At 47.6% G+C, this 13,266-nt stretch overlaps 1 protein-coding gene across 6 annotated transcripts in view; it reads left to right on the top strand.

The window, feature by feature from the left end:
• The window catches only part of PAX8 (paired box 8), a 64,740-nt gene extending 54,493 nt beyond the window's left edge, over positions 1–10,247 (top strand). For 4 of the 6 annotated variants that reach the window (XM_075342974.1, XM_075342970.1, XM_075342973.1 and 1 more), the window contains 2 exons: positions 2,996–3,085; positions 8,228–10,247. In XM_075342974.1, the coding sequence (XP_075199089.1) occupies positions 2,996–3,085; positions 8,228–8,304 (167 nt within the window). In that variant the 3' untranslated portion in view covers positions 8,305–10,247. The remainder of the gene's footprint in view (positions 1–2,995; positions 3,086–8,227) is intronic. The other 2 variants (XM_075342972.1, XM_075342971.1) reach the window with 1 other exon arrangement.
• The last annotated feature ends 3,019 nt before the right edge of the window (positions 10,248–13,266 follow it).

Raw genomic sequence — 13,266 nt, 5'->3', positions numbered from 1 at the left:
CCTTAGACACCGCTTTGCAGCGGCAACCCGGCGCAACCTCAGCCGAGGTGTGGGGGATGGGCACAGGGGCTTTCCTCTGCTGGGCCTTCGGCACGGAGCGGGCTGTCGGCTTCGGCTCGGGGACTTTCTCGGGGGACGCCTCCGGTTCGGTTTTTGGGGCTTTCCATGGCAGCACCTCCGGTCGGCTACGGGCTCCGCCTGCAGGTCGGTCCGCCTGGGCGGACATGCTGGGTATCGCTACCGGTTGCGGTGGTAGCGGGCCTAGTGGCGGGGTCACGGCTTCCGGGACGGGTGGCGAGGGAGGCAGCAGGGCGAGAGGGTTTAGACCGGGTCCCGCAGCCGCGATGACCGGCCCTTCAAGGGCATCGGGGCGTGGGTCACTCACCCTCCCTTCCTCCTCGCGTCTCCGCACGGTCGCGATGACATCCGCCATGTCGGTCTCCCACTCCTCCATGAGGAGCTGCATTTTGACTTGCAGCCTCTGGTAGAGCTGCGCGGTCCGGATCTCCACCCACGCCGCGGTTCCAGGCGCGGGGGCTACGGTGCTACGGGACGGCATCCACATGTTGCTGGCGGCTTCTCCCAGGAACAAGATGGCTGCAGAGTCCTGGCGTCCCTGCTTTTATAGCCGTGGCTACATGCGACCAGTCGCCATTTCGTCCCCCTCAGCCTCTTTTCGGCCCCTCCTCTATCGGGGCAGGGTTTTGGCCTTCGCGCCTCCGCTACTCGAGAAGACGCTCTAGCGGGAACTCTTCGCGCCAAAGATGGCGGCTTCTGAAATTTTCTGGCCGGACACCTCCGGCGGTAACAAGGCGCACCTCTACCCAACGGCAGAGCGGTAAGATCCTGTTCGTGACGCCAAGTTGTCGCGGGCGGAGGAGGGGACGCCGCGCTCTCCCACTGCTCGGGTCCGGCTGCTGCTGCGGCCTGCTGCTGCTCGGTGGCTCGAGCGATGGGCCGGATCCCAGGGACTCGAGCGGCGCTCCTCGCCCGTGAGTGAAAAGGGATTGGTTTTTGGGATTGTTTATTGTCCGTGACGCCACCCACGGTTGTGGTGATTGTGTGGACACCACCGCTGCTCTGTATGGGGATCCCGGGAGCGGTGACAGGGAGCAGCTGAGTTGTTAGTTCTCCCCTCCGTGGGTAGGGGTTGGTTGTCCCGGGGCCCAGTGATGAGTTGGGGGATGAGGGATGGCGGGCCAGTGCAGGGCTGGGTGGGATGCAGGGACGCGGGGGCAGCGCTGTGCCTCACGGCACTGTGGTACTCACTCAGCCTGAGACGGGGACATGGTTCTCGGTAAAACACACGGCTGGAAAGACGGTTCCCACGGACGGCTGCTGTTGCTTTTCCCCAGTAGTTGACGGTGACGGTCCCTTTTCCTGCACCTAAGTCTATGTTGGTAGCGATGGGTTCCCACCGGTAACCCGCTCCCCGGCTTTGATATGGGCCGGAGGAGCCCTTCTTTGCCCGCAGGCGCTGGCCCTGAGAAACTGGTGCCTTGGCGGTGGTGGTGTCTCTCTCTAACGGTTGGACTGTTGCCTTCAATCGGGACTTGGTTGTTGGGAGACCCAGAGGTCCCCTTCACTAACGGATTTGGCAAATTCACGGCGACTCCTAGCCTTGCCGGGATCCGAAAGGCCCCTGCCAATGGTGCTGGCTTCTCTTCGTATACCGCTCCGGTACCGCCGGGCCACCACCCGTCCATGGTCCTTTCGCCAACCTCCGAGCAGCCTCTCCTGCAGACGGTCACCGCCGTCTGCTGACCTTGCTGTCTCAGTCCGGGGCACACACCCGGACCAACTTCAGGCTTCCTCAACTGTCACCTTCTCTTCCACCTTTACTCCTCTCTCTTGCTCCTTTACCACTTCACTTCCACTCCTAAACTCCTCTCCCTTCCTCCTCCAAACTCTAACTCTATCTGATCTGTTCTGCCTGGTTTTCCCGCCTCCAGGGCTGTGAACTCCTCGGTGGGCGGAGCCAACCGCCTGGCCCACCCCCTGGTGTGGACATCAGCCCCTGGAGGAAGGCAACAAGGATTTCTGTGTAGCTTTGGTGTACCTATCCGGGGTGTAGGGTGTGGTGGTGTTATGACCTGTGACCCCTGGCTTGCCCAGGGCGTCACATAAGCCCTATCCCGAAAATAAGCTCTGGCACATCTTTTGGGGGGAAAAATATAATATAAGACAGTGTCTTATTTTCGGATACATATGGTATAAGGCTGTAAGTTTGGGTCAGGAGACCTGCGGACAGCCCAGAGATGGACTGTGAAATTTGCCTCATCTGAACCCGGCCTAAGTTTGAGTCTGTGGCCTTTGCACCTGAATACAGCCCACCATTGGCACCATATGGCCTACTAAAAATGGGGCAGCTGGAAATGGGCATGTAGAAGGTCAGCAGATTAAACAAGAAAAAGAAAATAGGCAAATGCAATAAACTTCTTGTATATCATTTTTGTATTAAGTAGAAAAACAATCCACACGTGTCCAAAGGTCTCATTCATCATTTCAATAGAGCGGAGTTGCAATTCCCGACACTACCATTGGACAGGAGTGGCGCTGTTCCCGGAAGAAAGCTGCCTTGTATTTCCAATGCCTTACACCCCTTTTCTAAACATTCTATAGCAAACGGCTTCATAAATATGAGTGTGGCACTAGCGGGGTCTTGCCTAATGTCGCAATTTAATAACATAGTGGTAGCGGTTTAGCAAGGTACATGGCGGATTTATTATAAATCTCATTTCGTTACTCCATACATCTACCCTAGCTCTAGCCTGTCTGTAAATGGGCTCTATGGAGGTGGGGGGGAGAAGGTGCTCCATCTTGGTAGATGTATGGTCACATTTCCTTGTGTATGGGATAATAATTTGCAGCGCACTGGCAGTGGAGGTCTGCGGCGTGCAGGAGGGGGCGGTGAGGAAGACGTTAGCTGCCGTGTGCTCTGGGTGAGATGTTACTACTTTTGTTCCATCTGACCTGACAGTTCTTGTTTTCTCAGCAGGAAGCGATTACTCCGGTAATACTTATAGCCATGGGGCCTATGCAGCATATGGAGACAGTTGGCGGTTCCCCGGCTCCAGCCTTCTAAGTGAGTACATTAAATATAATAGGATTTTCTCCGCACTCATTCACAAAAAGGACATCGGTTTAAGCCATGTGAAATTATATCCAACATCTTCATCCATTCCGGCTCACAGCAGCGAATAGCAGGAGATTGAGTCTCCGCTGGCACCAGAAGGCTTTACCTCACCTGAAGTTTGGGAGAGGTCTCACACCACAACAACTACCTTACACACTAGCTTTTTTTCAGCGATAAGGAAAAAAAAAACCCAAAGTTTTTTTTTAAATTTACAGAGCTCACATTGCACTATGTGCCAGGGGTTTTCACTGTGGGCTCCCCTTGCCCTACCGCTGCCAACTGATCATATTCTCCCTATGCTAAGTAATCGGGAGAAAGAGAAATCATCAGATGAAGAACAGGGGTGGGAGGGCTTATCTCACAGCTAATGAATATCAAGGACTCCTGACTCACCTTTTACAAAAAAAAAACTACACAATGGGCACATACAGTGTGTCCACCCATATCCTGTCCACCGCCATTAACTAGAGAACGGCGGCAGCTATAGGCATAGAAGTGGTGTCTAGGTATAGTAAAGTAGCCATGCGCTATGCAATGAAACCACCTATAGCACCACCTGGTGGAAAACAATGGAGTTAGCATTTTTATCTCGAAAACGGAACGAGATAGAGAAACAAAGTGAATTACAAAGTTGTAGGGCATCATCAATTCAATATGAATCGACACCTTGCATACAGAAATGCTATGATATGAAACCCATGCCCCCCCCAAACATTGAATGCTGGTCACGCATATGGCGCTCATTTAACTTTGATGCTCAAAGTGGCCCCCGTCAGCTGCAATGCACATCTGGACTCTGCACAGCATACTGTATCTTGCTGCACGTTGTGCAATATGGTAGGCGACACGTTTGCACAAGCATCTGTGATATGTCGTCGTAGGCCCTGCAATGTTGGTGGAGGGGTCGCATACACCTGCTGTTTGATGTGACCTCACAGAAAGAAGTCCAATGGGGTCAGGGCAGGTGAGCGTGGAGGCCACACCACACAGCCACCATACCCAAGGACTTGTAGGAAGGTCTCCATGAGGTATCGCTTCATGTCCGCAGCCTTGTGAGGTTTACACATTCTAATCATAGCATTTCTGTATGCAAGGTGTCAATTCGTATTGAATTGATGATGCCCTACAACTTTGTAATTCACTTTTTTTCTGTATCTCGTTCCGTTTTCGAGATTAAAATGCTAACTCCATTGTTTTCCACCAGGTGGCGCTATAGGTGGCTTCATTGTGTAGCGCATGGCTACTTTACTATACCTAGACACCACTTCTATGCCTATAGCTGCTGCCGTTCTCAAGTTACTGGCGTTGGACAGGATATGGGTGGACACACTGTATAAGGCATAAGATACTGTATCTGTCACTAACTTATGTAGCCCTCATATAGGGAGAGATTCTCTCAAAGGGAATCTGTCAGCAGGTTTTTGCTATGTAATCTGAGAGCAGCAGGATGTAGGGGTTGAGACCTTGATTACAGTGATGCGTCACTTACTGGGCTGTGTTTTGCTGTTTCAATATAATCAGTGTTTTATCAGCAGGAGATTATCACTACAAGACTAGGTGTCTAGTGCCTCCTAGTCCAACCCCGCCCTCACCACTGATTAGCAGCTTTCTATCACTATACATATATATATTTTAACACTATATGCTGGCCAAATTGTGGCCTGCATGCCACATCCGACCCTTTGGTTGTTCCAGTCCGGCCCGCAGACCGAGGTAGCTGAAGGGTTGCGCACTGCACTGTGCACTCCCCTGCTGCCCAATGTCACCACTATTTGCATCCACAGAATGCAGACAGAGGTGAACACATTGGTTGAGGAGGGACCACTGGCTCCATCTTCCACCAATCAGCATGAGGCACAGCAGACACGATGACATCACATTATCGTATGTGCTGTGCAGGGCATCAGTGCACTGGAAGTCGGAGCAGAGCGTGCTGGAGAATGGCAGCGAGGTGAGTATGTGTCATTTTTTTCATGTGTATGGGATGTTTGCATGTATATAGGAGGCTATGTGAGGTCTCATACTGTATATAGGAAGCTATGTAAGGCTCATACTGTATATAGGAGGCTATGTGAGGTCTCATACTGTATATAGGAAGCTATGTAAGGCTCATACTGTATATAGGAGGCTATGTGAGGTCTCATACTGTATATAGGAAGCTATGTAAGGCTCATACTGTATATAGGAGGCTATGTGAGGGCTCATACTGTATATAGGAAGCTATGTGACGCTCATACTGTATATAGGAGGCTGTGTGGGAGCCATAAAGTATATAGGAGGCTATATGGGGGCTCAGAAATGTATATAGGAGGTTATGTGGGGCTTATAATGTATTTAGGAGAGTATGGGAACTCTCATACTGTATATAGGAGGCTATATTGGGGCTCATTATATAAACAGGAGTCTATTTAGGGCTCATAATGTATGTAGGAGGCTATGTAGGGTCCCATAAATGTATATAGGAGGCTATGTGGGGGCTTACATTGTGTATAGGAGGCTATGTGGAGGCTTAGTAATGTATATAGTAGGCTAAATTGGGTTCATAGTGTATATAGGAGGCTATATGAGGGCTTATACTGTATATAGGAGGCTATGTTGGGGCTCATAATGTATTTAGGAGACTGTGGGGGTTCATGCTGTATATAGGAGGCTATGTGGGTGCTCATACTGTATAAAGGGCCTATGTGGGGGATCATGCTGTATAAAGGGGCTATGTGGGGGCTTCTTCTGTATATAGAGAGGCTATGTGGGGGGCTCATACTGTATATAGGAGGCTATGTGGGGGTTAGTACTGTATATAGGGGATATACTGTATGTAGGGGGATGTGTGGGGGCTCATACTTTTTATAGGGCCCTGTGTGTGGGCTCATATTGTATATTCGGGGATGTCAGCATACTTAATTCTGCTTAATATTAAGTAATACAATTAATATTAATTTAACAGAATAATTATAATACATATGTTAATAGTAATATTGAGCAGAACTAATTTCACCCTATGGGTTCAGCACTCTACACCAGTCATGGTCTCTAATGTGGCCCCTCGGAAAAATTAATTGCCCAACTCTGCTATACATATGTTCACAGTAAGCAGCCAATCAGTGGTGTGGGCAGGGTTATTATACACAGCTCAGCATTCCGAGTGCTGCTAAATCTGCAAAAGAGAAAACTAATTCTATCACAAGTGCTGCACCCAGTAAACTAAGTGACACATCACTGGAGTCAGGGTTTATGATCCTACATCATGCTGCTGTCAGATTACATAGCAAAAACCTGGTGACAAATTACCTTTAAAGGGAATCTGTCAGCAGGTTTTTGCTACCTCATCTGAGAGCAGCAGGCAAGCAGATTCTGAATCTGATGATCCATGACTTAGATTACTGGGTGCAGCTGTTTTGACACAATGTCCATTCTTAGATTAAGTCATGTAGCAGAGTCCAGAGGGCTGTCCCTCCCTCACCAGGCTCTCAATAGAGATTTTATATTGACTGTGAGGTGCCAATCACAGGGAGGGGTGTGCCGGCCAACATGGCACAAGCTAGCTTGCCACAGCAATGATAAGGGTCCAGCTGCTAAAACAAACATAGCAAATAAGCAAAAGATAGCACTGTGACAACACAGGCATGCCTGAGCTTTCTATCTTAACCCTTGCAGCATACTGGCTTCAGCTTCTATAGCAAAAATCTGCTGACAGATTCCCTTTATAATGTTTCAGTTCTTTTCCAGCTCTGTCTTCACTACCATTGCCTATTATCGAAGCTACCATGCTCTGTGAGATCTGTTGTACCATGAAACAATGAATACCCCTGGAGCCTGACAGCCTCCAGCGACTTACAGTAGGGTCCATCAGGTTCCATCATTTTGACATGAAGAATGCGCTTTTGATCGAGGCATTCACAGGAGCCTTGAAACTCCGGGCCGTCTGCACATATAATTTTCTGACCCATTTACCTAAAACCTTTCCATGAAATCGGGAAATGTTCAATTTTAGACACCTGATAAAAGATTATTCAAAAAGAAAAACAAATGGCATAAAAAGGAATAAAAAAAGTGCCGCTTCTATATACATTATGAGCCCCACATAACCCCCTCTATACAGTATGAGCATCACATAGCCTCCTAAATACAGAAGGAGCCCTCACATAGCCTCCTAAATACAACAGGAGCCCCCACATATCCTCCTAAATACAGCAGGAGCCCAAAGATAGCCTCCTAAATACAGCAGGAGCCCTGACATAGCCTCCTAAATACAGCAGGAGCCCTCACATAGCCTCATAAATACAACAGGAGCCCTCAAATAGCCTCCTAAATACAGCAGGAGCTCCCACATAGCCTCCTAAATACAGCAGGAGCTCCCACAGAGCCTCCTAAATACAGCAGGAGCCCCCACATATCCTCCTAAATACAGCAGGAGCCCCCACATAGCCTCCTAAATACAGCAGGAGCTCCCACATAGCCTCCTAAATACAGCAGGAGCCCTCAAATAGCCTCCTAAATACATCAGGAGCCCTCACATAGCCTCATAAATATAGCAGGAGCCCTCAAATAGCCTCCTAAATACAGCAGGAGTCCTCACATAACCTCCTATATACAGCAGGAGCCCCCACATAGCCTCCTAAATACAGCAGGAGCTCCCACATAGCCTCCTAAATACAGCAGAAGCCCTCACATAGCCTCCTAAATACAGCAGGAGTCCTCACATAACCTCCCACATACAGCAGGAGCCCTCACATAGCCTCCTAAATACAGCAGGAGCTCCGACATAGCCTCATAAATACAGCAGGAGCCCTCACATAGCCTCCTAAATACAGCAGGAGCCCTCACATAGCCTCCTAAATACAGCAGGAGCTCCGACATAGCCTCATAAATACAGAAGGAGCCCTCACATAACCTCCTAAATACATCAGGAGCCCTCACATCACCTCCTAAATACAGCAGGAGCCCTCACATAGCCTACTAAATACGTCATCTAGGACACCATCCCTGGACTCAAGCACCATGTGTTTCCTAGAGTGCTGATTGAATTTGTTTGTCAGTGATGTGACTAGTCCCATCATTGACCCTGGTTAACGTTATCCTTTTACTTCCCAGGTTCTCCTTACTACTACAGCTCCACTGCAAGAACTGCACCACCTCCGACCACCGCCGGGGCGTATGACCTCCTGTAGTTTCCCTAGGTGTCACCACGACCCGGCTTATTACAGTGTCACCAACGCCACGAACATGGACTACATCTTATTATGTATAATTACAAAGCAGGGAAGACATATGTAATTGCATACGTTTGGTAGAAGACATGACTGACGGCCGTGCAAACATGGAGGTCTCCGACTTTCTCCTAATAAAATAGTTATACAGATACTGGTTAAAGAATTGCACCCAAATCGATCCAGATATACCGGAGCCACACCACTGCACATCATTCCGGAGCTCATATATACACATAAATATATATAGCTATAATCTACATTACTTTTTTGTGCCAATCCTAAATTATAATCTGTTGAAAGCCATGATCACAGAGGAAGTGCAGATTATCCGTCTGGAATAGTAAAATAGTACAGTACCAGCAAAACTGAGGATATTGTACGAAATAAGATCCCCACATCCAGAATCTGCAGCACATCACCTTGTCTTGAGGACTTACATCCTTTGCATGGGGTGAAATCTGCAGCAAATCCACCCAAAAAATTTCACCCAATTTCTGGAAAGTTCCTCGTGGATTCGTAACAGATTTTTTTTCATTCAATTTTTTTTTCTGTTGGGATACATTCACGGATCACGGAGGTCCATTGCTTATTTTGTCATGGATTTTGTGGCGGGTTTCACCATTGTAGTGCATATTGAAAATGTGCCAAAAGAATTGACAAGCTGTGGATTGAAATCAGTGTCAATTTCCACAAGAAATGTTTTCCTACTGCTGGTGTTATAATACACTGATTTACTGCCCGATAGATGGATTGCATATCTACCATGTGTAGACATAAACCTTATACTCCAGAGCTGAACTCACAGTTCTGCTATCAATAGCATGAGCTGAGCATCTGTAATGCAGAGACCGGAGTACAGTGCGATACTCGCATCAGCCGGCAATGGAGGACATAGGGAGATTAATCCCTCCCTCTCCTCCACAGCTCCCGCCTTCTCCTCCGCAGCTGTGATCTGATTGCAGGATCGGATCACAGTGGTATGACACTCAGCTTACACTCGCACACACAGTGGGAGCTGAGAGTCGCATCCGATGCCATATGCTCATGTAGTCCCAGCCTCACTGTCCAGGTACAGCCAACATATGGATGTGTGAATCTGTCCTATATCAGATTAGTGCCTGGTGTTAAAATGACATTACTAGGTATATAATTCACTTAATAAAGCAGGCAATATACCCGAGAATCCAACACTGGGCTATAGATATAATGTGATTCTAGACCAGTACTTACCAAATAATGTAAAACCTTTTTCAAAGTTTTTTAAAACTTTTTTCTGTAGGTTTCATCCAATTTAGAAACTGGAAAATGAGATTACACGTGAAAACGAAATCCTAAGTACTATTTGCAGGCACATATATGCAATCTGCCATGGTCTCTCTACGTGACGACCACCAATGATAATTTACTGCACAAATATGAGATCATTTATCATAATGAGCCGGATTTATTGAAGTGGTGACAATAATATCGATATGAGATCAGACATATCCCATATGGGAAGAACTTTCAAGCTTCTGAAATTGTCTACAATGGGAAATCAATATAAAATTCTAAAAATATAAAAATGTAATGTATAAAAAATAAAAACAACAATGTAACAAAAAAAAAACAGGGATGGTTTTATACCTGTATACATTTTTACCTCAAGCCTGGGGTTGGGCCAAATGTGTTTTATCTTTCGCTCTGTAATAACATTGGGATCTTGACGCCAACACATGGATCTGCCCAGAGGACCACAGGGAGATATATGTATGTATATATACATATATATATATATATATATACATACACACACACACACATGGGATGGTGATCCTCCATCAGAACGGTTTCTGTAAATAATTGACAAGAGATAAACACAATGTACAGAAAGTATTTGTAAGATAACATATTTTAAATAAATAAGCATGACGAAATATGGCTCCTGGTCTTCATGGATGAAGGTGAATACATGAGGAGGGTGTGACAAATATGTACTATATAAAGCTGAGTGTATGTGTGTGTATACATGTGTGTGTGTATGTATACATGTGTGTGCGTGTCTATGTGTGTGTGTGTGTATACATGTGTGTGTGTATGTATACATGTGTGTGCGTGTCGGTATGTGTGTGCATGTGTATGTATACATGTGTGTTTGTGTATGTATACATGTGTGTGTTTATGTGTGTGCATGGGTATGTGTCTGTGCGTGTGTGCGTGAGTATGTGTCTGTGCGTGGGTATGTGTGTGCGTGCGTGTGCGTGGGTATGTCTGTAGCACCCAGGGATATGGGCTACTCGGTCCCGGGCAGTGTCTCTCTTGGGAATGTCACAGTGGTGGCCATTGCCCGGTTCCGTGCCCTGGGCCCTTTTTGTAATGGGAATATTTACAGGGGATTATTGGATAAAGTTTATATGTGATGCCACTTGCGGTGCTGCGGCTAAGTGTAGGGAGCCGTCGCTGCAGAATGTCTCTACTGGGGCTAGTGGTATTGGCAGCTAGTATGGTAGTCCCTCCGCAAGTAGGGTTTTGCCCCAGTGGGTGTATGGTGCAGTGGGCGTTGGAAGAAGGGAGTCCAAACAGGTATTCAGTGCAACTGGTTTACTCACTTTCTTGAGATGGTAACTGGTTGCCCAAGGGCGGCTGGTTTCGCCTCCAGGTCCCCTTCGTCCTAGTGCCAGTCTGGTTTCTCTGGTACCTTCATCCCCTGCACCTGTCTCTGATAAGTGGATCCCCGTGGTATAGAACACTGGGGGTCCCCATTCTGTGGTTTGTCCACGTCTGTCCGACTGACGGTAGAGTGAACCCTGTGGGGTTGGAGTCTCTGGTTCTGTCCCCGGTGAACCCTGTGGGGTTGGAGCCTCTGGTCCTGTCCCCGGTACTCCTTTTGCCACTTAGTCTTCGGATTCTTTAGGGTTAGCGAGGTCCTTGATGGTCCCCTTTGCTGTGTAGGTGTTAACAGGTCGGCTTGAAGCTTTTTCCTGTACTAGGGTCCTGTACCCTGTCAGTGTGTAGTTCCGGGAGTACTCCACCGGCATCCACCTCTCCTCGGTACCAGGTCACCATTAACCCGAGTCAGGGTGTCACTTCACTTCCACCTTTACACCTCTACAGTCACTACTCAAGTCCCCACAGTCACTGCAGTTCTTCCTCTGTCCACAGTCTGCCCCTCCCACCTGGTCAACTAGTGGACTGGAGTGGCTCCACCTCTAGGCGGCCATCCATGGTCCCACCCTAGCTAGATACCATTGTATGGGGGATTGTTGGGGAAAACTGGTATTACCTGGGTTTTAGGTGTTACCGGCACTGGTGTTCTGGGTCCCTAAGGGGGTAGGCCCTGCATCCTTGTGGGGATGCAGAACCTTGTAGCACCCTGATGACTTCAGGTGTGCTACATGTCCGTTAAAGGAATTCGCACCGTCGCATTTACAATCACAAAATTTTGCACAGACACCCCATGTGAATCAGGGAACGACATAGACTATGTTTTAAGGGGAAAATTTAACCTCGCGCTTTACAGTTATTCCCCAAAAAAACTCGATTACATTAAAGTCAATGGAGCTGGGAGCTACAGGTCATTAATAGGAGCTGTGATTGGTTGCTATAGGCAACAAAGGACATTCTTAGTATAAGAAGCTTATGTGTGAGGTAATATGATATCGATGGAGAGAAAAATAGAGAGAGACAGAGAGAGAGACAAAGACAGAGAGACAAGGAGAGACAGACAGAGATTCAGACAGGCAGACAGGGAGAGACCGAGAGAAACAGAGAGAGAGAGAAACAGAGAGAGGCAGACAGGGATAGGGACAGACAGACAGACAGACAGACAGACAGAGGGAGACAGGCGGACAGAGAGGGAGAGAGACAGACACTTTGTTACTATCCCGAGCAACGCCAGGTACTACAGATGGTTTACTATAATATACAGATAAAGTGGGTCTCTGCTTTTGGACAATCTATATTTATTAAGTCATGTAACAATAAGAAGTGTCCCCACTGGGAAAATGGAGTATTACACTTTATTGATAAAATTCAGCAGATTTCCTGTAGTTGTAGCAGTAGTTACAGCTAAAAGGTACAAATTCAAATGGTGGCCCCACATCATCCCGAATCTCCATTGCTATGTAATATTTTTGATCAACTGCTGGTTGGACTCATTTCACATGAAGTTTTGCACAAACTTCACTGACTGTCATTAGGCTCTGTTCAGATTGCAGACTCTGACACTCCACCCGATGGTTTCTCTGGTGTCTGCGATCAACACAGGCAGACTCGGGCAACAAATAGCTGTGTGCAGATTCATACGCAGCCTAGCAAGAGTTAATCTCTCGTTTACTTGCTCCTTTAATCACAAGTCGTGGGAAGGCCTATCACATCTACTCTCCTCCTATTTATGTTGGTGGAATCCTTCTACACATGCCAGCTATAGTTTATTCTATGTTGGTCTGTGAGGTGTGGCGTCCCAGACTCTCTGGTGAAAGTTGTGCTTAAATTGTACTTATTGCTTGGAGTGGTTGTGGCGTTTACCCATGTTGTTTTGTACTTCCTTCCTGCTCTTGTTTTTCCTCCTTATTCAAATCTCTTATTGTCTTTACCTTTGTGTGTGCGTGCCGTGTGACAGAGTATTGGTTTTCCCTTGTCTGTCTTTGGCTGTGGGTTTCTACACACTCCTGTCCCATCCCGTCCTGGGAAAGGGGGGATCAGATCATGACTGGTCAGGAGCAGGGCCAGGAAGGAGACTCAGACATCTCCATCATTAGGAATATCCCTGAGGTTAGGGATAGCATAGGGCCCCTTAGCTTGTGAGACAGCTTACGAGCCCGGTTCCCCGCTATCCAAAGAAATTGTGACAGTTCCATGAAGTGCTGCATTCTTGTCCATAAACTGGGTCCCATTCACGCAAATAGGACCAAGCTGCTATACCACTCGCAGCCACTACAA

The sequence above is a fragment of the Anomaloglossus baeobatrachus genome, chromosome 4 (assembly GCF_048569485.1).
Source record: "Anomaloglossus baeobatrachus isolate aAnoBae1 chromosome 4, aAnoBae1.hap1, whole genome shotgun sequence".
Taxonomy (NCBI): Eukaryota; Metazoa; Chordata; class Amphibia; order Anura; family Aromobatidae; genus Anomaloglossus; species Anomaloglossus baeobatrachus.
Note: the sequence above shows the minus strand (reverse complement) of the source record. Positions and strands in the feature narration are given on the sequence as shown.